A 23847-nucleotide genomic window follows, 5' to 3' on the forward strand; every position below is an offset into this window, starting at 1 on the left:
GCCTTGGTGTAGGTCTAGGACATACTCCTTTTAACTTGCCTGCCTGCACATCTGCTTTATTTCAGTGCTCTGCTATCATGCTAGCTTCATATGAAACTCATCCAGTAGCTTTTTAGGCCTTACTTGACCATATTTCTGTCTGCAGGTGGGTTTTTGGAAGTTTTCCTCCTCTTAGAGTCCTAATTTGTGAATAGTAACTTACCCTGATTTTTTTATCTTCAGAAGGAAAACCATTTTTTCACTCATTTATTTTTTTAAATGCTCTTTGTTTAATGACTTTTCTTTGGGCACAGAAGTTGTCTGCAGGTGGCTGGATGCCCAAGAGAGTTTTCTCTTGTGTTGAAAGGCCACTGGAACTGAGTTAAGCCAGAGCTATGGTAGGGTTTCCGTGTGTGTAGCTGGGCTCTGAAGCTGTGCCACAGAGAGCTTCAGTCACTGCCTGTGCTCTCACTTCCATTTCAAAGCTGCCTTTGAAGGAGTAGTTCTTCACTCTTTGTTCTAGTGGGAGCTCTCCAGCCTTTTCCCAGTCTGTTGGCAGCACTGGGTCTTTTTGGGAGGAAACTTCCAGTGTCCTGGAAACTTCCAGGGTCCCTCTAGAGAGCAGATTTAAGCGACCTCTCTCCCAACTGGTTCAGGAAAAGATTTCCTTAGAGAAATGTGGAAAAATATCTGTTTATTCAACAAGTGAAGTATTCACAAGCATAAAAAATGAATAACATTAAACAATAAAACCTCTCACTATTTTGAAGAGAGGTGGCAATTTCAGAAAGTCCTTGCTGTGTGTGTAGCTTGGCTCACCCAGTCTCTGCTCAGTCCCAGTGGGCCACAGGCCTGTGCTCCAGGTGTTCTCTGGGTTTTCAGTCCAGAACAGGTTTAAACAGTTCCAAGAAAAAGAAAAAAGTCCAGGGAACTTCTCTGCCTCAGCTAGCTAAAACTAACTAAAAGCACAGGAGATCTCTGTCCTGCTGTCTGTCTGTCCTGCAGACAGCACAGTCCAGGAGCAGAAGGTGGAGCAGTGAGTGCAGTTCCTGCAAACAAGCCCCTCACTGCTTCTTTCCCCCCTTCACTGTCAGAACCAGTCTGAAAGATGCAGAACTCAAAATCCAGCATAAACAGAACAGACAGCTGGGGATACAAGTGTCATAAAGTCACCCTAGGATAGTGCATAGTCTTTTAAGATGTGGATAAACACTGAAGGGAGACTTTGGTTATTTACCACAAATTCTTTTGCTTGAGGTAAATTGTTGGTTAGCTAGTTTCTTTCCTTTTTTCCCTAAGTGAAAAAATATAAACATTTTGAATTTAAAAAAAATAAAATTGTAAATAATTTTTTTCTGGTCAGTTCTAAGAGGAGGTGACTGTTCATGTCTGGTCAGGTACGTTTGTTTTGTTAAGACATTCTTTAGGTGAATGTTGGACACATGTGGACAGTTTAGCTTTGAGACTGTTGCTTTTTCATTCTCAAGCTGCTTTGTGGGTGGCTGAAGTGGTGTTAGTTACTTAACACAGCTGAATTTAGAGGCACAAGCACAGGGGCTTGTGCTCTCAGCTGTTGTCAGTGGCCTTGTGCAAAGCCGAGAATCTGTTCTCCTTATCAATTTATTGTTAAAAATAACAGACACAGAGTTTCTAATTGGAATAAAGGGGTTAGTGAAGTTTAGTTTTCTGTATGAAGAACTGGACCCTGACAACTGTTAAATTACAGACTGGATTCATTAGTTGGTTTTGATTGAAGACAAAATCAAGCAAAAATATTAGAGGACTAAGACAACGTGCCTACAACAAAATACAAATAGTACTATATAAAAAGCCAGAGGAATTGGGGAACACTTGACGAATTTTAAAACAAATTAGGTTGATAGTGTGAAGTCTTTAATTACTTTAGGGACTTGGAACATTATGCTTATTGTGATAAATCTGGTATAAAAATTCGTAAATAAAATAATAATCAAATGTATAATATAATGGTGTTAATAAACTGTAAAAAACCTAGCAGGTAGAAATCTGTACCTAGCTGAGTCTCCGCGGCTCCAGCTGTGAAACAAAAAGCAGGACAAGGACCATCAGACCAAACAAAGACGCTAGCCAGCCCCGATAAGAATCACATCCCGTCCGATGCAAGGAGAATTCCTTCTTGAACGGTGAAGCAGAATTCCCCGATGACGAAAAATTCCCTGGCACAATATGCACACCAGAATCAACATAAGACTGGCTGGCTCAATTCGTATAAGAAAAAGACCTTCCCGGAATGGATCCACGGGACTCAGCAAATCCGGGAAGGCCATCTAGAAGGAATTTGGACTATTTGGTCCATCCTGGACACCTGTACTGCCTCAGGACAAAAAAACCCCTATAAAGCAGCGAACTGAGAATCGTTCGGGGTGGATTTGGGTGACCTGCACCTTGATGTGCAGATCCCTCATCCACCCGATGCTGCGTTGCAGATATCCTATTTTGTGGTTTTCTCTGTTTGTCGGTGATTGGGATTGTTTGATTAATAAACCGTTTCTTTATTAATCTGGATTTTGCCCTTGCATTTATAACACTTATGAACATATTGGTATTTTCCAAACCCTCCTTTCTGTGCCGTCTCCCTCAGGGAATGCAGAATTACAGATGCTCATATTGAAATTTGCTTTTAATTTTAAGGAGAAACAGAACATAAAGAAAACAACAACAAAAAAAGTACAAAAAAACCAAAATCCCAGAAAAATTTAGTACTTCTCAGTTGTCTAACACTTGATATTTTTAATTTTACTTGTTTAATTTTGCTTTTGAAAGACTAAAATAATGAATCATTTCCATCTGTTTTCAGTTGCATCCACTTCTCCACTATACTTAGGCTGCCTAGAAAAATTAAGTACAGGAAAGATGCATGTTATTGGTGTAATTCAAGTCCACTTAATGCAGTATTTCAGAGGGTTGCCTGATCGTTTGAGGTCTATGAAGTAATTTGGATGTCAGTTATCCATGGATAAGAGCTCATATATTCACCAAAATGCTCTCTTTGTTTTAGTCATTGGTTGGGAGCTCAAAACTGAAATAAATCCTGGTAGTCTTGGATTTGAGGGAGTTATCCTATCACTTACAGAGGAAATAACCAGGAAATAAGGCCTGTTTGGTAGCTCCAGTGTATTTGCACACTTCCTTAGCAAATTGGTGTCTACATGTTTTAGAATGACAATATAGTCTTGTGTTTAATTGTCTATGTAAAAGGGCTGTGGCTGCAAAGCCCCATATGAAATGCTGCCAGAGGAAGGCCCTGAGGTGGTGGTTGTGTACCCAAGTGCAGCCTGGGTTGTTCCACTTGGAATTATTTTGATAGCATAGTGGCCAAAATCTTTGTTTACAGGAAAAAAAAAAGTTATAAAATGATGAAAAGTTCTCACTCAGTGGTGGTTCTTTGATTTTTTAAAAAACAATAAATAGGCACTTGTTCTCCTTAATTATTTTATTTGGTTACAAATGAGAAATGTACCCTGTCTTTTTTCTGTACTGTTATAGATCTTTCCACTGACCTTTTTGAAAGTGAGACAATTCCAGTGATAATCTGAAGAGGGTAGTACTGATTTTAAATACCGTTTTTCAAATTAAGTGACAATTACTTGTTGGCTCAAAGGCTGTGAAGTTACTGTAATTTGAGAATGAATTTAAGTGTCTCCAAGGGTTATGTGGGTCTCTTCATTAAAGTAAGGGAGGAAAGCATTATTGGGACACCTTTCCTACTACCTAAAGTATTAAGTTGATAGGTTTTCTAATTCAGAAATGCAGTTGTCTTCAGCTGAAGCTTTGTCTGCCTACAAATTTATTATATACTCCAAAATTTTCATGGAATGTTCCAGATTTATTGCATTAGTAGTATTGCTTTCGTTTGTTAAGAATTTGTGAATTTCACAGTATGGAATTGTGGAGTGAAGAGTGGAACACAAACAGTATTAGTGTTTGAAACGAACACACTGCTGGAGAGAGAGCTTTAGTACCATGAGGTTTGTTATTCATATTGAATATTACACAAGTTTAGGTTTATACTTTTGCATTTGTTTCTTCTGTGTCCTCAGACTCCAAGTGACAGGAAATGAGTTTGGTCTGGGCTTGTTTGAGGTCTTTCCTCTGCGTGGTGGATTTTCCATCTTCATTCTCTCTGTATTCTATGCCGGGTTGTCTTTGCTTCAGATTGATGTGGAGGGACATCCAGTGCTACCAGGTCACTATGCAGAATAAGGCCCTGGAGCACCGGAAGAAAATGCCCAGGCCATTCTGGGTAAAGCAGAGACTAATATCAAACTGCCTCAAAATGCACAGTTTGTTTGATTCAATCAAACAAGATAAATTGCCCTGGTAAATTCAGGTTACTGTTGTGGGACTTCCTCAGCTGAAGAATAAGCATCAATCTTGTGCTAGTTACATCTCCATTCAGACTGGAAGCAGATTCTGAAATAGTGGCAGTCTGTTCAGTTGTGATTCCAACTTAGAGCTAGGTTATTCATCCTGATTCTTGCAGTAAAATTGCTATTCAAATAATGAGCAAATTTTTACAACTACTTCCCCATCTCCCCTTTTAAAACTTCTTTCTTCTTTGTAGTACTGTACAACCACCCACAGCTTATGTGCTCCCCATGGACGTTTTTATAACTGATAAAAACTACAAATGTATTCTCACTTAAAAGTAATTGCACTATTACTGTAATACTTTTTAGAAAACAAAGTTTTTTATTAATGTCAGATGTTTTGCCAAAGAGAAGAAATATTACATGTTCTATCCTTTTTTATGCTCACAGATTTTTATTTTTTTTTTTTAATAGTGATTCCAGAGTTTATTAGTCAAGTAAATATTGCATTGGAGAGCTTAAGCAAGAGCACAGTGCATCTGTTTGATGACAACCAGTTTGTGGATATTTCCAAGAAGGTGTACGATACGATTCATAACATCAGGTGCTCGGTCATGATGATTCGGGTAAGTTTGTAATTTGTTCTTTTCATCCTTTTCATACTCATATCTGAAATGGATCAGGATATCAGGGCGGTTTTGGGAGCATTCAGAACTGTGTGTGTGGTAAATGCGCCCAAGATCATATCCAGGTTGAATTGACCTGGGAAATTTGGGCTACAGTGAAACATGTGTGATTGTAACTCCAGAAGTACAGAACTGCATTGAGTACCACATCAGAATGTTGCATAAAAGTGTCATCACTTCTTTAAAAATACATAGTTACATTTGGTTGGTAAAGATCTTCTTTCACTTCATTAATTACTAACTTGCAGCTACATAACCCAAATCTTCTTACAGTTCTTCAGCTTTAACCTGTGGAATGTAGGAGAGAGAGTATTTCCAGGTGATCCTGATAATCCCATATCAAGTCATTTCAGCCTTACACCAGAAGACCTAATCTGATTTCTTTCAATCTTAAACAATTATGATCACTGTGCTTACCCTTGCATTTTTCCTGAAGTTCAGAAATTGAACCCAAACAGCTTATTTTTAAAATTCAAAGAATTTTGTCAGATGCAGAATTTCCCACAAATACCTTCATAAAAAATGGTAAACAACTGAGTTGCAATGTCTGTATGTTCAGCAATTTTTTTTTTAATAGGATTAAACATTATAGATGTAACTACAGATTTTTCAAAGGACGTTTGTTTTCTGCATTGCCTTTCCAGTTGAGACCATGGTAGGAAGCAGATTCCTTTTCTCGTGAATGCAAACCCATGACAGCCCAGCTCAAGAACAGGTCACGGGAGGTGGGTCTGCCCCTCTGCTCCATCTCGGTGAGACCCCACCTGCAGGGCTGCCTCCAGCTCTGGGGTGCCAGCACAGGAAGGACAGGGAACTGTTGGGGTGGGTGCAGAGGAGGCACAGAAATGCTCAGAGGGATGGAGCACATCTCCCACAAGGAGCAGCTGAGCCACCTGGAGCTCTTCAGGCTGGAGAGGCCTCTGTGGAGGCCACACTGCAGCCCTTGGTACTTAGAGGGGGCTGATAAATGAGAACTGACTTTTCAGTAGAGCCTGTTGTGGTAAGCAAGGGGTAATGGTTTTAGACTGAAAGGGGAGAGATTTAGCTAGATAAAAGGAAGAAATTTATTACAATGTGAATAGTGAAATGCTGGCACAGGTTGCCCAGAGAGGTGCTAGAGGCCCCATCCCTGGAAGCATTCAAGGCCAGGGTGCAGAGGGCTCTGAGCAAACTGATCTGCTCATGGCGAGGGGTTGGACTAGGTGGCCTTCAAAGGTCCCTTCCAACCAAAACCATACTAATGTGAAAAATACCAGTCTTAACGTACTCTAGTGTGTAAGTCAAAGTAGGAATTCAAATGTGGAAAATTATTAGAATGTCTCATCCTTATTGCAGTTGTCAATTAGGAAGATGTTTGTATACTGAAGAGAGACCATGAAACATCCAACGTGTATCCCATAGCAGTAAGAGTTTGTGAACTGAATGTAGGTCCAAATCAAATGAACCAGATTGTGGATGATGCTCTGTTAGGTCTTGGATCAGTTCCTGTGTCAGTGAACACAGGCAAAGAAGTTTTCATTGGAACATCTCATTTTTTTCTAGATAAGCTTCATTTAAGGCCTGTGTTGCTCATCCCTCCCTTCCCTTAGTGACTCAGGTGCTCTTGGGTCTTTTAAGATTACAAAGTTGCTTCTGTTTCTCCATGAGATCTGAGTCTTCTGTATGTCCAGTCCTCTTAGGCTTGAATTCCATGATCACAACTGAGCATTTCTTTCTGGAACTGGGGAATTGGGAAATGCACTGAGGAGTGTAACATGGCTTCAGTCAGTTTCTGTGAAGAGGCAGAGACAGCTCTGCAGGGAAGTGTATTTTCTTAGAGTCCTCTGTGGTGTGTGTGTTCATGTGGACAGTGACTCAGAAAGGCATTCTGAGGGGAAAATGCACAGGTGTGAAGAGACTGTAATAGGTGCAAGGCCCAGGAAGTGCCTGGTGTGCCTTACCTGTGCCGTGCACCCATCAAATCCTGAGTCACTGCACACCACTGAGCAGACAGCAGTGATGGAATGGGTAATGTCAGGGACATTTTCACTGCTGCTTTGCAAGTCCTGATGGGAGCTCAGGAAATTTAAAGAGATGTTAGAAAGGACATGAGCTTTCTACTGAATGAATACCATTGTTCAGCCACAGCCGTGGGAAGGCCTTTTTGGGCTTTGGTGAAACATTAGTCAGCTACTCCAGCATCCCTTAGAGGTAGTGGTTGCCAGCACAGAGAGTGCTGAGGAAAGCCTGGCATTCATTTTCTGAGTCAGGATGTATTCAGGGTGAGGAAATGAAATGTTCTGTGGCCAACATGCTGATAGTGCCAGAGAAGGTGCTTCACTGATTACAGGGGATTTGATTGCACGGCTGAATCAGGGTAAAAACTCAATCAAAAAATAATTGAGAAATGTAAATTAACAAGGCCACTCATTCACAGGGGGCAATTTTTCAACATGGCAGTAAAAGCAGAAATTCTCCCAATCAATTTCTCAGAAAGCATTTCAAACATGTAATTACACAGAGAGAATACTTTTAAAAATAGAGTTCCTAACTGTAAAATGTTGCCCAATACTATTGTTAATGCAAATTATCATCTATGCATTTCAATGTCCAAACTTAACCAAAGATAAATAAAACATTCCTTGTAGTCCTGCAAGGAAGTTGAATGTTTATTAAAGACTAAAATACTGTACTTGAGAGCAGCTACATAGTGGCAGGTGTGTTGTACTGCTGAGGTGTAATACTGCTGCTCCCCTTAAGATGTTTTTCATTGTTCACTTGCAAGGACTGCTTAATGTAGTGGTAGCTGTTGATTTAAAATAACTAGATAGTTGATCCAGGGCATATCCATATTTCTCAGTCATTTTTTGACTCTAAGGGTCCCATTTTTATTTTGTTTTAGAGATTTTGTGGGCTTGATCTTGCTTAGGAGCATTTCTATATTATCTGGGTAACATTTTAATCAGTATATTGATGTTACAGAAATAGATTAGATAGTACAATTAAAGCAAATTCTATGTGAAATATGTAAAGTCAAAGGAAGCGGGTTGATGGTTTTTGAGATAACACTTATTAAATGCTGCAGAATGTTAAGATTAATGGTTGAACTTTTAAAAAAACTTCTGTATTAAGGTGTTTTTATTCTAGTCTTCAAAAGAATAGTAAATGCTGGTAGCTGAAGCACTTATAGTCATTTTAACAGTTACAGTGGAAACAAACTCACTAAGTCAAAAGTTTCACAGAGTTCTTTGTTCTTTTTGGAGGCTAAACAAGTGAGCAGCTGTCCAGGTTTTGCAGAGGCAAAGAAGAGGGCAGCGGGTTTGTGTACTCTATGCAAAATGCTTTTAATTCTTACGCTCACGGAAGCAGTAAGTGAGGAACCCACATTCCTTACTTTTGTGAGAAGTGGAGGATGTGTATTGAAATTGCTGTTCTTAACACTTGAAAGCTTTTATTAAAATTCCTTTCTGCTGAATGAGTATTCTCTGTGCTGTTTCTCTCATAATTCTGGCATGGAGGCTGTAGGTTCCCTCAACAGTTTATGGTGTTAGGCTTTTTGAGTTTGTTTAGTACATTGTTCCTTCCATGATGTATGGAATATCCATCCCCCAGCCCCTCTGAAAACTGAAGCAAAGCATTTGTTTTTCTTTTCTGACTTACCTAGATACTTTTATTTCAGCTAGATACTCCCTGTATCTTCAATCAATTCCTAATTTTCCTGTTTCTTTAGCTAACTGTCTTTTGCTGTGTGTTTTAATTTCCTTTGGAAAGTCAAACTCAGTTTAGCTACACATTCAAGAGTCTACAGCATAAATGCTTTTTCATGTTTTGGCTTTCTCAGAATACCCTTGGGATGAGTTCCCTTTTATACTTCTTTTGTTGGTTGCAAATCTGGCATGGTTTTTCATTCTGTTTTAAAGAAATACAAGAATTCATCCTTAACAGAGCTTGTGAGTTCTTCAGTACACTTGATTTCTCTCAGTAAGAGACATCACAGCAGAATTCATTATCTTACACCCAGCAGAGTTACAGGAATTTTTAGAACATGGACCTCTAGGACAGGAAGGTAGCAAGTTTCAGCCAGTTAATGAGTGTCCAGTTTAAATTCTACCATTGCTTCAACTAATGACAGAATTTTCCTGCACACAGAGGGTTTTCTGCCTATTTTTACTTCTGTAGTCCAAGTGAGTTAGATCCTGTCCAATACAGGCAATAACAGACATTAATTGAACCTCTGTTTAAAAGCTAAAGAAAACAAAGCAAAACAGGGAAACATATGAAAAAGGCAGACACTTAATATAGTCCTATTGTTGATTTTTCCAAGAGGGCCTTGAGACCTCATGGAACAGACAGACAAGGAGCTGTTCATGCAGCCTTGTTAAACTTCATTGTTGTTGGTCTGAAATATAGACGTGATGCTAATTTATTACAAACTCATATTGAGAAGTTTAATAAAAACCTTTTTCTTCATCTTTTTCTGTTCTACACCAGCTGCACAAGTGGCAGAACCTTTGAAGCAGTAGTTGGCCACTTGGTCCTGCACCTCTCAGCACTTTCTGGTTGTTTCTGCCCTAAGTAGGTCAGGACTTTTCCTTCCGCAGCTGCTTGTCAGCTTCAGTCCTGTCACACAAAGATTGATACATCTGCATGCAGTATGACTGCAAAAGAATGTATTCATGTGATGTCTTTACAAAAGAGTGCAGAAGAAATACCTGTAGTTTATTGAGGATAGTGGGACACCTCTTCCTTTTTCGGGTTTTTATCCTGAGTCACATAAAAGGAGAATGTTGGTTTGTGCTGTAGAACCCAAATAAGAGGTGAGTTAAAAGTGTTTACTGCCACAATGCACTGTGCATACTTGCAAGTAAAAGCTTCTGACAGCTGCTTGCTTCTGCCATATTACTTGGCCTTTAACATCTCAAGTCACTATCACCAACCTTGAAGTACCATTATGGGAAAACTGAAAGCACTATCCCACATAGGGTACATGCCATGTCTTAATTCACCTACATAGATATTTTCTAAAAATGTCTGTGTTCTTTACAGTATACCTGGGAAGCCTTCTCGTAATGTACAAATACTTGTTAAAATTTATATCACTATTATCATCATAGAGTCAGTCATTATTATTATGACTCTACCTTGCAGATATCTTTTCAAAATGCTCTGTACTGAACAATTCTGGGACACACTCAGCATACATTTCAATTTAACATGAAGATATTTTTAAAAATGCTAATCTCCATTTAGTACCAGGGGAATTTGTCGTCCGAAATAAATAAAGCAAATCCCTCTATTTTGGCAAACAGCTATACATATCAATTTGCTTCTATTTCACATTTATGCACCACATAACAAACTCTCAAAGGTCTCAGTTTCATTAGTTTAGGGCCTTTAATGTCTTCAGCAAGTCAGATGACTTCTGATTCTTGGTGTGATCCTGTTGCTGACTTTGTTGCTTTACAGAGCAAAAAGCTGCTCAGTAGTGTATCTGTAAATAATACCCCCTTTTTGTCTCTTCCTTGAAAGTTGCATCCATTCGTGTTAACATGTGGGCAGGATGTTACCCTAAGGAATAGCTTTAGTTTGGAGTTGCCTCAGTTGCCATAACAAGGACCTGTTCTTAAAAGCTGAGGTGTTTCCACAAGGAAAAAAAAAAAAAAAAAAAGGAGTAGAAATATAGTTTATTGATTTTAAAAACAGGTAGTGTATTCACATCTCAGGTAGAGGGGAGGGAGACAGAAGAGAAAAAAAAGCACATGCTTACCCTTCCCATCTTGGACACAGGAGTGGAAGCCAGAGCACAGATAAAATATTATTTCACTCAAGGATGGGTGACCCTCCTCCTCCTCCTTTTTCAGGTCCCCTTTGCTTAAACATTGAAGTAGAGTCCATCCACAGGGTAGTTGGGAAATTATGGATTTTTTCATTTTATTTTTTGTTAACACAAGACAAGAGAAATTACCTGCTTTTTTGTGCTTCTGCTTTTCTGCACTTCGAGATAAACAGGTTTCAGATTTCTGGTTCTTTGTACATTTTTTCTGACTGCTGCCCCATTCCCATGTTCCAGGCATTTGCTCAGGCTTTACAGGGAGATTCCTGATTTTAGGTTCTGGGTCCTTTTTTACATACAAAATGAACAGTGACTAGGAAAATAAGGACCCCGTTTATCCTCCTGTGTGCAATTCCAAAATGGTCCTTTCACATCCATGTGTCCCATTATTCCTGTACAGAGACATCATCCAGTGGTAGAGGAATGTCAAAAGCAGCTGCTCCCCCTTCTGAGGAGCAGTATGTAGAACTGATGTGTTGTTTTGTGCGTGTGCTGGAGGAGCAGATTCTGTCTAATTGCAGCTATAATAAGCTTGTGAGAAAGCACTTGATGTTGTCAGGCCAGTCCTGTGTACGGGTGTGATGGGGGAGATCTCTCCAAAGCAGCAGCTCACATGCACCACCGTGGTGACTCTACAGGCACATCAGTGGAGGTGGGTATTTAAAGCAGTACCAGGAGCTCACCACTTGGGTAGTGCCATGTTCAAACTTGTAGTTTCTGTATGTTAACATGCATTAGTTTTTGGTTTTTTCCCCATTGCTTTAAATTCTTTTAATACTACTCAGGGGTTTTTTTTCATTTTTATCAAAATATTATGATTCATGGAGCCTTCTTTTTAAGGCAGAAGTACTGCAGTATCTTTTGAACCCCATCTTACTTTTCACTATCACACATTTCACTTGTCTCACCTTCTTCTCAGTGAGGAGAAGAAGTGTGCCCAGAGGCTCATGGAGGGAAAGGACCTCAGGAGATCAGCTGGTCCAACATGCTGTTGAAAGCAGAGTGTTATCCAGGGCCCCTGTCAAAGCATGTCTGAGTTCTCTGTTTGCTTATTAGAGTTAGAACAGTAATGGGGAATTGATGGGTCAAACAAAGCAATAGTGTGTCTTAAAGTTACTTACAAAAGGAAGCTGCTTGCTCCACTGCCTGCTGCTGCTAGTCCATAATACTTTCGCTGTTGTTGGCTGTGTTTATGCCTCATTGTTTACATTCTGCACTGGAATGTATGACCCATCCTTCCCAGTTAAAAATGGAATTTTCTTTAGCCTGCCTTAGGTTTCCAGTTTAAACATCAGCTAATGGAGAGGATGTTGTGTTGTGTTTTGTTTAAGAAAAGAAAGAAAAAAGGAAAACCTTTATGGGTACATACAGACAAAAATAATAAATTATTTCTGAAATGCTGATACAGAGATAGTGCTGGCGATGTCAACTGCATCCATTGTAAGATCCTTGTGCAGTTATCCATCCTGGCAAATCTGTGTTGTCTTCTGCCCAAACTACACAGCTGCAGGCATTGTGCAGTAAAATAAGAGCTCTTCAGCAGCAAATTGCTACATGGCTTTCCATGGAAATCTGGTGCTGGGATTACTGGGTCACACACAGGAATCAATACCATTTTGGGTGGCATAAAGAGTTTTGACTTACAGACTACTACAAATGTCAGTTTTCCCAGTGTAGGGATTAAATTACCTTGCAAGTGTCACATATGATTATGCTTTTAATTGTTCACAAAATCACCCTTCTCTTTCAGAAAGACACAACCCTCCAGAATTATTTGATCGCTCTGCTTTAGTGGTTCATTGGAAACTTAAACATATAACAGTATTTCTTCTGAAACATTAAAATCTTTGCTGAGGTTTTTTTAATTTTTTTTTTATTCTTAGAGCAAGAAAAAGTGATATGTATTCCTTCCTCGCCATTTGGTGCTTACTGTCTAATATAAATTATGTTCCCAGAGAAAGGGAATGAATATTATGCTGCTGAAAGGAAAGAGGACTGAATTACTGTAACCAAAACTGGAGAGCACAGTAAAAGTGTTACAAATCATAGATTATATTAAAGTATGCCTCCTGCCACATGGCTCACTGGAGTCTGAGCAAGGCCAGCCTGGGAATGGAGACTGCAGCTCCCAGCAGCACTAGGAGCTCAGCTATAGTTGTGATGCTGCCATCAGCTCTGTCAGTGCTGCTGCAGTTCTGCCTCAGAGACCTTCATTGCTCAGAGTGGATCTGGCTGTATTTCCCTTCACTGCTGATCACAGTGATCTGTGAGGTCATGGCTTAGTTGAAATTTCTCAGTTGCTGTTATCACTGTGGAACCTTTTATCCAGTAGGATGGATCTTCATGTGGCACAGAAAAGCAATAAGGTACATCACAAATGTGTTCAGAAGGTCACTGGACTTCAAAAACCACTGATAATGATCTGTGTTAGATTATGATCTGAGTTCTGCTGGCACAGGAGTAGTGTAGCAGTGCTGGAGTCTGTGTCATTCTGTGCCTTGATTCTTGCCTGCTGGTGTAACAGTGTCAGATCTGCTCCTCTTGTTGTGCATGTCCTTGCTGAGAAAGCAGTATGACAGTGGAAAAGGTCTGGGATTAAATGGTTCTTTATTGCTTCCCTGAGTTCTTTTGGTTTCTGTTTTTTAAATTCCGTAGTGTTCCATGGGTATAATTGAGTTCAGGTTCTGCTTTTAATGAAAACTTCTTTCTTTTTAGTTTGGGTTTTTTAAATTAACAATACTTGCCAACTTGAGTCACACCAGGTTGCTTTCTTGAAAGTGTGATCAGGGTTGCAGTGCAGTTGATGAAGGGAGGTGGACATGAGGAGACATAGTGATAACAGGGAAACTGACTCACAAAAAAAAGAAACCTTGAAAAAAAAATCTTTGGAGAATTGAAAAAAAAAAAATATATCCTTCACTGAGCCTGGAAGATGGTATTTGTGAGTCCTTTTTACCTGAAAAGATTCTGTAGAGGTTGGCAAAACTGATGCTGCCTAATTTCCTGAGAAATGCTGGGACTTACAGCCTATTCCTAAAATAGAGACAGGGGAGTCCTTTCATTATATTATCAATAAAATCAGTGTATATGAGTACTGAAGAGAAGTGTGTTGCAGCAGGAGAGTGTTGTGCATCCTCTAGCACATGGATTGGGTTGAAATTGGTGTTTTACTGCAGCATTCCTCCAGTGTAGCCTAGCAAACAGCAACAGTACCTCCCAGGTAATTGCTGTACCAGGTACTTCAGTTATTAGGAAATTAGAGCAGTAATAATAATTTAAAATTAGTTTGTTACTCCAAGTGCCTCGTGATCCTGGTCTTCATGAAGTAGTCTGCATAGAATTACAGAAAATAGAAGAAAACCTGATTATTTAGCAAATGAACGTAATTCTTTTGGAAAGTAGAAGCCTTCTTTTTTGCTGAACATGCATGAAATAGCACATGAGAAATGATCATATGGGCCAGTGTGAATTGCCTTTGAAATCTCCTGGAATGTGCTACAGTGTTAAATCTGCCCACAGGAGTCACAATTGTGTATTAGGATACAGCAGAGCGTGTCCACGTGAGGGATGAAGAGCTGCTGGAAAGCATCTGGAGTGAGGCTGTGGCAGCCAGGGGATGCCTGTGTGTCCCTGAGAAAGGCTTTGTCACCTGGCACCTGCCTCAGGCTGGCTGCACCCAGAGCAGCTGAGAGCCCCACTGCAGCGATCTCATCCCTCCTGCAGCCTGCTGGGGTTCTTGTGTTCCTGCTGTGGCCAGCACGCCAGGAAGTTTCCTCATGAGTGCACGGGCACTGAGCTCACTGCCTCACTGCCTGGCTATGCAGTCCTGCAGGGCAGGCACAGGTTTGGCCTCAGTAATTGGTGTCAGAGCCACCTGGGGGCTGCCATCCGTTCTTCTTCCACCTTTGTGTGTTGTGTGAATCACACCTCTGCCTGCCTTGTGTGTGGTGTTGTGGTTTGAAAGCAAAACGAGTGAGAGGCTCCAAGTCAGAGATATAATTTTATGAGAAGAAAGGTAAAAAGGTAAAAATAAAATAAAATAAATGCAATAACACAAAGAATCACTAACAGGGTAAGAATACAACCTGAGCAGGATGGTGGAAGCAGTCCAGGTGAAGTGCTCTTCCTGAAGCAGTGATCCTGTAGAAAGGTCTGGGAGCTCTGGTCCTCTGGGAATCCAGTGGGTAAGTGCTGCTTGCACTGTCCCAAATCCCAGCTTATATCCAGGTGAGAATGCTTGGCTCCTCCCCCTGGGCAGAGCATCTCACCATAGCATGAGAAGTGTGAAATGGGTCCTTGATGGCCCATTAACAGAGCTAACCCCTGGAGGGAGTTACCTGTGACTCATGGGTCATTAGCAGAAGACACCCCAAAAGTCATTAGCAGAAAACACCCCAAAGGCGTTGATGGGCCATTAGCAGAAGAGGCAGGGGGCTCGGGAAAACACTAGCCCACCTGGTTTCAACAGTTCATGAAGATGGTGATAGAATAAATACTTTGTGTACATCCTACACTGCAACCCAGGACATGTGGTTTGTGCATGGAGGAGATCAGATCAGCAGATGTCAGCTGTAAGTTTGTTGCTGATGTGTTCTCAGAATGGGGACTGGACCCTTTTCCCCCAGTGAGAAACCAGTCTGGCATCCCACCTGAGCAGGGCATGCTGTAGCTGGGAGCTTGGCTGGCCCCACAGGGAGGCCCTGTCAGGTACACTGAAACTCTTGTGAGTTTGGGAAAGCGGCATTCCAAATACATACAGAAAAACCCATGAAATTAATTAGCATTCAGCAAATGAAGAACAAACAGAAATAATTGTTTGCTGTTTTAGTGAGGGAATGAAAAACACAGCCAACAAAGGTGAAGCCATCATAGTACCTGGTTATGTGCTTGAAGTGATGCGAGGTCACACCAGTGCCCTGGACGTGTGGGAGTGTGGAGCTCACTCTGGCTGCTCAAAGGGCAGCCAATAAAACATCTTCTTGTCACCTTGGGAAATGGAGCCAGAAGCAGAACATACTCAGGTTTTAAGCACAGCAACATCAGTGGAAATCGTGAATTAATTTACCAATGCTGGGGTTTGCAGTTAATCACTTATTGCTGAAATGGAGCCAGTCCCCAAGAGAGATGAAGCTTGAAATTGTGTCTGCCTAAACTTAGGCTTTTCTTTCCACTTGGTGGTTCCATTCCATTAATACAGCCTTAAACCTTGCATCTTCCAGCTTCCTCCATCTCGGACTGGGCTGCTTGATCTGCTCATGCAGTTTATAGGAAACTCACAGGTCAGAAAGCAGGTGATTCACCCTGCTTGTCTTTAACTGCAGAAAGGGAGTTATTTTTTCCTGAATGAAAAGATCATCCAACATGATGGTGTTGTTGCTGTATAGTGTTGGTCTGATTTCCATGTTTGGGTTATCAAATGGCATATTAAATTGCACCATGCATTTGTAGGTCATACTGAATTTATAACTCACAGGACTGTTTTCTCCCTCTAAAATTTTCTGGTGTCTCACCTGGTAGAGAAAAACTGAGATGAAAATTTAAGTTGTGTTTAGTTCATCAGTAAAAAGCTGCTTTTTCTCCTGGTATTTCTTTTCCAGAAAGCTCAGCAGCAAGTATTACCTGCAGCCTGGCTCTTTAGAGATGGAATGGTTCAGTCCTACTCAGCCTGTGGGATTGCCAGATAGCTCAGGGCTTTGGCAGGCAGCTTCTACCTGGCAGAGTTCAGGTTTAGGCTGTGATACATTTCCACTCCTTTTTGTTTATTTTTGGGTTTGTTTATGAGCTCTGAGATTTATCTACTGCCTGGGGAAGAAAAAAAGGTTGAGCAGTATTAATTGCCAAAAAATACCATCCTCCACAAAGGGAAAGTAAGAGGAACAATTGAAATTCCTGTCAGAGAGCATTCAGCAACCCACACCAAATAGCTTGCCACAAAGATGCAGCATGGTATTCTTTGAGGACTCGTGGTGCTGCATCACAGGCATAGCTGTGCATTGTCCTGCCTCACACTGTAGTGTTTCTTTGTATCATCTTAATTTCTTTTCCTTTCCCTCCTTTTTTCATTTCTTTTCTATTTTCTCTCCTCTTATCTTACAGTTTAATCTTGTGTTGTTTATATGCAGATTCTCTTCTCATGACTCATACTAAGGTAGTAAAGCCTGAAAACTGGCCTCCCTACAGGGGTGCCAGTCTCTTTGGAAAAGGGTAACTAATACATAAATTCTGATTTTTATCTGACCTGAGATAAATGCAGCAATCAAATACGTACTCTAAAGATACTGATCTAACTCTATCAGTGCTGTCTCCTGTGCAGATCAGGATGAACTTCAAATAATTCCCTGTGTTCATTTCTCTGACCTATTCTTAGGACATCCATAGCTGGCAACTGGAGGATGCCTTCAAGCAGTCAATCCCACTCCATTCCCTTTAGAAAGTTCTTCCTTTAATCCACTCCACACCTCTCCTTATGGCATTTTAAAGCACTTCATGTCCATCAAGGATGGATGATCTGTTTTTTTCCTATACACCTAAAGTTTGGGTTTGTTTAGGTTTTTTGCACGTCATGCTGATGCTTGTTGGATCCTGTTCTCCAGCTGTGTCCTTCCTTTGGGAAGTGCAGTGCCCAGCACTTGATACAGTACTTGTAATGGAGGCTCAGCCCTCAGTTGAAGGGAAGGCATATTTCATACGGTTTGCTGTCTTTGTGCCTCCAGATACTTAGAAGTGTCTTGTTGCCTTTGTTATCAGGAATGTGATGCTGCTGCATTCTCTTTAGCCTGTGCTCCCCTGTAATTCCTAGTGCTTTTCTAGAAAGTATTTATCATGTGTGTTTTACTCTTTGCATTTAGAAAAAAAGTCCCTGTATTCTGTTCTGTTGTTGTAAGAAAGGCTTTTTAAAATCTGTTGCCATGGGATAAAAATATTTCTGTCAGTGCCAGTTACTGATTAAATTTAGGCTGCTTATGCTTAATTTGTGTTTAGATTCATTAGTTCTTGCTGTTCAATTACTGTTCAAGTCAGATAATACTGGAGATGTCTGGAAAACTAATTTCAGCCCATGCAACCAAGCCAGGTTTTACTGAGTTATGATTGGTTGCAGTTATTCAGCTTTGTACATACCTGAGTTAAAAATAAGAGAAATGGGCATTTACGTCCCAATGTGAGCAGTGAGAACCTCCAAAATTCCCTAGTTGTTTAAGCAAGTGCACTCTGATTTATTGCAGCTGCAATAACCAGAGCATTAGAAATTGTGACCTATGAGAAAAACACCAAATGTGTTAGTTCTAATTAGCCCAGGGAACAGAGAACCAAAGGGGAGAGAAGGCAAGATGAGATAGCTGTTTTCATTGATGTAAAATGTTGTTGCACAAGACTGGAGAAAATCTGTGTTACATATTCATAATGGATTACAAAAAGGATAAAATCTGAATACAAGGGGAAGGTTCAGTTTGGACATGAAGAAAACTGAATTTCATACATAAGATTTTGATCAATTTTCATATATATTAAGTCTCTTGTGTTTGACTTTGTGCCAGTTTTGACTCTATCAGTCTGTTAGCAGATTACAGAGTTGTGTTGAATCTCTCCTATTTCACTGGACAGAAGAGGCTGTCAAAGCTACATATTGTGAAAAAATGTGCGAAGTATTGATCTGAATAACTTTCTCATTTGATGTCTTAGAGGGGAGTGTTCTGTACTGCCTTTCAGAGAACTTGGTCATGGAACCTTCGCAGATGGAAGAATTTACTTTATGTACAAACAGGAATTTTAGCATCTACAAAAATTCTAAGAAAATAATGTAATAAATATTTTTTTCAGAAGCTAGACCCGAACTAGTGTTTTTTGAGGGACAGTTGTGGGCGTTGTGTCTGTTTGATTCTGCTTTGCTTGGAGAGCCTGCTTGGTAATGAAGGCTCTCAGCCTCCCAAAGCAGAATGAAATTAGTGGTTTGGAGCATGAAGGCTGGTTTGCCCAGTGATGGCCTTAATGGGTTCCTTAGTTCCACATCAGCTGGCACTGATCATACATTTGGACATCATTGCTTACTCAATGACTGAGGGTGGGTGGATGCATGTTCTGGGCATCTGAAGCCTCTTGATAATTAAAAGCAGGAATGAAAGTGATGGATGCAGGATTCATGGCTCAGGTGGTTTTACTCCCATTGTCTGAGTGTCTGGGAGGAGTAGCTGCTAAACCAGAAATTTGTGCTTAACAATTGTCAAGTCCTGGGTGGGAATATGTGGGAAGGATGACAGCAGTGGTATCTGTACTTTGATAAGCAGGCTGTGCATTACAGTGTGCATTTTTCAGTGAGGCATGAGTTTGTGATGGACAGGCTTACTCTGTGCATCTTTTCTAAAGATACCTGTTTTACTTGCAGCTCCGATAGTACAGAGGGTCAGTTGAGACTGAAGAGTCTAAAGCAGATGTTGAGATTGTAGTTAATAATTTTATCTACTCCAGTTTGAGAAATGCACTTCTCATTGGCAGCCTTTTGCTGAGGAATATATTAACCTATCTAAGGGAATTTTTTTAGTGTGATCATTTAGCATAATTCATGTAAGAGAAACAGATAGATCTGGCATGTTAGAAATCTTTGTTGAGGGGGATGCCATTGCTCAGGCTTTATTCATCTGATAAACCTGCAGTTCTTTTAGAATTCTGAATTGTCTCTTTGTCTCTTGTTTCTTGTCCTTTCTGATCCTTGAAATGTTTTTAGCACAGTCAAACTGAGATATTCACTGCCCCCTTTTTACCTTTAATATATTGATGCATTCCAAAAGCAGTTTCTTTTCTGCATTTCATCTGCCTGGAAGCAATGGTTTTGTTTTGGCTCTGGGATATACTCTTCTCCACAAAAAATGGAGGTTTCTGGAGAGGAAAGGGAGTTTCTGCAGGAAGGCAGACTCTATCATATGGTTTTAAAGTATAATTTCAACTCTCTGGTTCTCAGAAATGGATTTATCTTGCCACACCTCACTCCATCCCAGGATGCTGTGTGTTGCTGCCAAGGAGCACTATTGGCTCCTGCCCAGTGTTCTTTGTGCCAAAAGCCCAAGGTCCTTTTCAGCTGGTCTGCTCTGAAGTCAGGCAGCCCCAGCTTGTTTTGTTTATAGTTTCTGCCTTTCTGGGTTCCAGGGTTTGAATTTTCCCTCAGCGAGTTTTAGAAGATTCCTGTCAGCCCCTTTCTGCAGAGTGCATCAGTCCATCTGGATGGCAGCCCTAGCACAGAGCCCGGGCAGTTTCCCCTGGTGTCAGTGCAGACCTGCTGAGTGTGTGCTCCTGCAGCTCCCCTGCCCTTGGCAGGGATGTCCTGCAGCCCTTCACACACACACCTGTGGTGCTCCTTGTGTTCCCAGGTGGGCATAGCCTGGGATAAGTGCCCTTGGAGCCCCACAGCCAAAGGCTGATGGCCTAGTTTAGCTACAGCACCTGGGAGATGGTGTGCAGGGCCTTTCTCAGTGACACTCAGGCCATGACACTCCAGGGACTGATAGGAGATTGAGCTGCCTGGGCTTGGTCAGTTTGTTTCTCTGGCTTTTATTAAAAATGGGAACCATTACAAATTTTCCCAGAGGCAAAATGCAGAGCACCTCTCTGGTTGCCTTTGCAGATAGCCAGGCCAACAGTAAAGATGTTTTGGTTTAATAGATACAGTTAAGAGAGAGAAAACAAGGTGTCTAATCTCTTCTCATTTTCAAGTGTTGAGTTGATGTTTAGAAATCTATTTCAACACAGCTATAAGCTGCTCACATATAAGAGCATATATAATTTGCTTTATGAAGATTACTAGCAAAAGAACAATGGCTTAATTCTTTTTCACAATCCATTTTTAAACAGCTGAACAAGTATTTCCATTATAAATGAAATGTCTTAATTAGCTTCCCACTAGATGGAGCAAATGTATGTCAACTCAGCAGAGGGAACGGGGAATATATTTTAGATAGTTGAAGAGCAAATCACTTGCATTAAAGCCTACTGTTCTATTCTTGTTAATTACCAGTTTTCTGAGTTTAGAAGGGAAGCTTCTCAGCCATATGACGATTTTTCCTACTATATAGACATAAGCAAAGGCTGTTCGTTGCATGAAGCTGTGTATCAGTTGTCACGGTTCTTGTGGAATCAAGGCAGGGGCTTAGGTTACAGCAGAGTTGTGTGATTGTAATACCTATGTTTGATCGTCTTTTGTTCTTAGGGATTTGAAATTATTTTTAAAAAGTTACACCCAGAAGAGTGCTTTCTTGAAATAAAATAACTAGAAAAAAAGTAAAGCTTTCAGGTTCCTAAGTGAGTCCTCAGGTAACCTGGTGAAGGCTTTGCACCGTTGAAATCTTAGCTTCTTTTTGGATGATGTTGTTGGTTTTATAAAACTGTTACCTTGTTTGTAAATGTTACCCTGCTGTTATCTTTCAACCCTTTTGGCTACAATACCATTACCAGATGGGATTTTCAGGCAGCTGTCAAGTTTCCCCTAACTTTTTAGAGTTAAAGATGTGCTCAGAGCTTTTGTGCAGCATAACTAGGTCAGTATTTCCAGAGTAAATTTCTCTTTGAATTGCTGTAGGCATTACACGAGAGTGGCATACGTACAAAGTACTATCGGGGAAAGGAAAGAAGAAGCAATCAGAACAGAGCTGAAATGCATGTTCCCAGCACAAAAAATGTAGCTTAGGATAGAAAACAGGTCCTGAAACTCTCTGTGCCAATTTACTTAGCTGTGCCAAGTTCACAGTTTTTCTTTAAAAGGATTTTCAGAGGGCAGTACTCAGAATTTTCACTTTAAACTCTTCGGTTCCACTCCTCAGTTCAGGTGTTCCCTATCTCCTGGCTGGTTGTTGAGAAGACTGTTTTCCTAATGTATGCCCAGTGAGACTTGGAGGCACAAGATTTGTCACGTGGAATCAGGCTATTGATCTGCCTTGCTGTCTCTAATGCTGATTAATTTTAACTTTTTTGGTCTTAATCTCCTGGACCAGAACATTATAAAATGACTTGTGAAATGAGCAAACAAAACCTCCAAGGATCCAGTAACAAAAAGGCAACTTTTGCCCCATGCTGTGGGTTCACAGCATTTCTTAGTTTTAAAACCTCTACTCTTTATCCTGTAACATCTTTTATTATTGAAAATAGTTTCATCTTTCAGTATCAAAAGGTCACCACTTATTCTCATAATTAAACTCTTTGTTCTTCACCAAAGTTTATATTTTCACTGATCTTAACAGGAATTACAACTTTAATATATAAAAAAGTACTTCGCAGAATTTTCTCTGTCAGTAACAAGAAATGTTTAATACCATTTGAAAATGCAAATGTGTACAGCCTATGGCAGGATAATGATTTTACTATTTTTTGATGACAAATTCCTTGCCTGTCCATGGTGACAATACTTCTGTCAAAGACAGAATTCTGCTTTCTGGCTTAATTAATCATTTGTTGATTTTTGTTAACAATATCCCAAATAACGTGGTATGCTAAAGATACCATGTGAAGGGAACTGCCACAAATAGATTTCAGGAATAGACACGTGATCATCTTTAACTGAGGGGATGGTATTTACCATTCAGATGTCACAATATTGACAGATTAAGAACATAGTATTTTAATTTGACCTTTGTGGGGTTTATTGTTCTCAACACTCAAGTGCTTTTAGCAAAAACACGATAAGTACTTTAAATGACTAGATAGGAGCAATTACGTGAGGCTCTTGCTCAGCTTGGCAGAAAAGATAAACAATGCTTGCAGTTCCTTATTCTCTTTCTAGCCCATCAAAACTCTTGCTCTGGCAGTGTGTCATCTGGCAGAATTAAGTGTGAGATAATGATGGTGTTGTGACTAATACACAAAAATATCACACGGTAGCTAAATATTTGCAGTGCATGATATTTTTGCATTTGTGACACATGTACCATGGTTTGTTACACTGAGTGACATGCAGCCTGACAGGATGAGATGTTCAAAATCTGGGCGTTAGGCAAATGTCCACAGTAGAATTGATAATCTCTGTAAAGCCATTGTGTGCTCACTGAAGGACATAATAGACAAACTCTGATCCTCCTGGAGCGCATGCAAACATTCTGCTGCTGCTCTGGGATTTACATAGCACAAATAACAGCATTTGCAGTGGTAAAATAAAGACATCAGTCATCAGCTTAGCTCCCGTTAAGGTGTTAGTCTGCTTTGCATTTTAGTGTTGATCTGTGAAAAAGAATGACTGATGAACCTGTTGAAACCAAGATAAGATAAAGCATAAGAGCATATAATGACAGTGTGAAGGTCAGCATTTAATTGAATGTTAGATAAGAGGAGATAGCTTCCTTTCACACCATGATACCTCGTTGTCCATTTATGTTGTGTATTTTGGGATTTTAAACCTGGCTCTGCATTATGTTCTAGCAGCTGAGACCCTTTATTGGCAGGATTGATGGTTCCATGTGAAAAGAATGAAAATTAGAGAACTCCTAAGTATATGTTGAAAATTTAGAGTGTTAAAACCCTTGGTTGTTGTGTATTAAGTGTATTAAGGTTTTAAATGTTTTAAATTGTAATGTAACAATGAAAAGCCACCTTTGTAGACAAAAAGGGGAGGGAGCTCTTTGAAAACTGCACCCCCCCGCCCCAAGCAGCTGGAGGAGAGAGGAGCCCCCGCGCCTGCAGCAGCCCCCCCCCACGGATGCCGGACCTGCACCCCCACCACTGAGCCCACGAAAGAGCCTGCACAGCAACCGCCAGCACTGCCGCCCCTCCTCCTCCTGAGATGCTGGCCTGAGCCCGCGCTCCCGCCACAGAGCGGCTGCCGGTGTGGGTCCAAGCCACCCATCACCACCGCTCCCAAAGCCGCGAATCGCCGCCAGGACGCCGCCACTGCAAGACCCCAGCCAACGAAGAAACTGAAAGTGAAAGCCGGCCCAAACTCGCACTCCCACTGCTGCCACCGCTCCGGCATGGCTCTGCCAACAGGGCGGCCCGCTCCCGGGGCCCACATGGCTGTCGCAGCTACCACTTCCCCCCCCGCCTCCAGACT

At 40.8% G+C, this 23847-nt stretch overlaps 1 protein-coding gene across 1 annotated transcript in view; it reads left to right on the forward strand.

Annotated features, from left to right (window-relative positions):
- The window catches only part of CTNNA3 (catenin alpha 3), a gene marked incomplete at its 3' end in the record, with an annotated part of 410569 nt that overhangs the window by 323358 nt on the left and 63364 nt on the right, over positions 1–23847 (forward strand). Inside the window, exon 13 of the mRNA XM_083865913.1 lies at positions 4803–4954. Within this exon, the coding sequence (XP_083722039.1) occupies positions 4803–4954 (152 nt within the window). The remainder of the gene's footprint in view (positions 1–4802; positions 4955–23847) is intronic.

This window comes from Zosterops lateralis (assembly GCF_965231275.1).
Source record: "Zosterops lateralis genome assembly, chromosome: 8".
NCBI lineage: Eukaryota > Metazoa > Chordata > Aves > Passeriformes > Zosteropidae > Zosterops > Zosterops lateralis.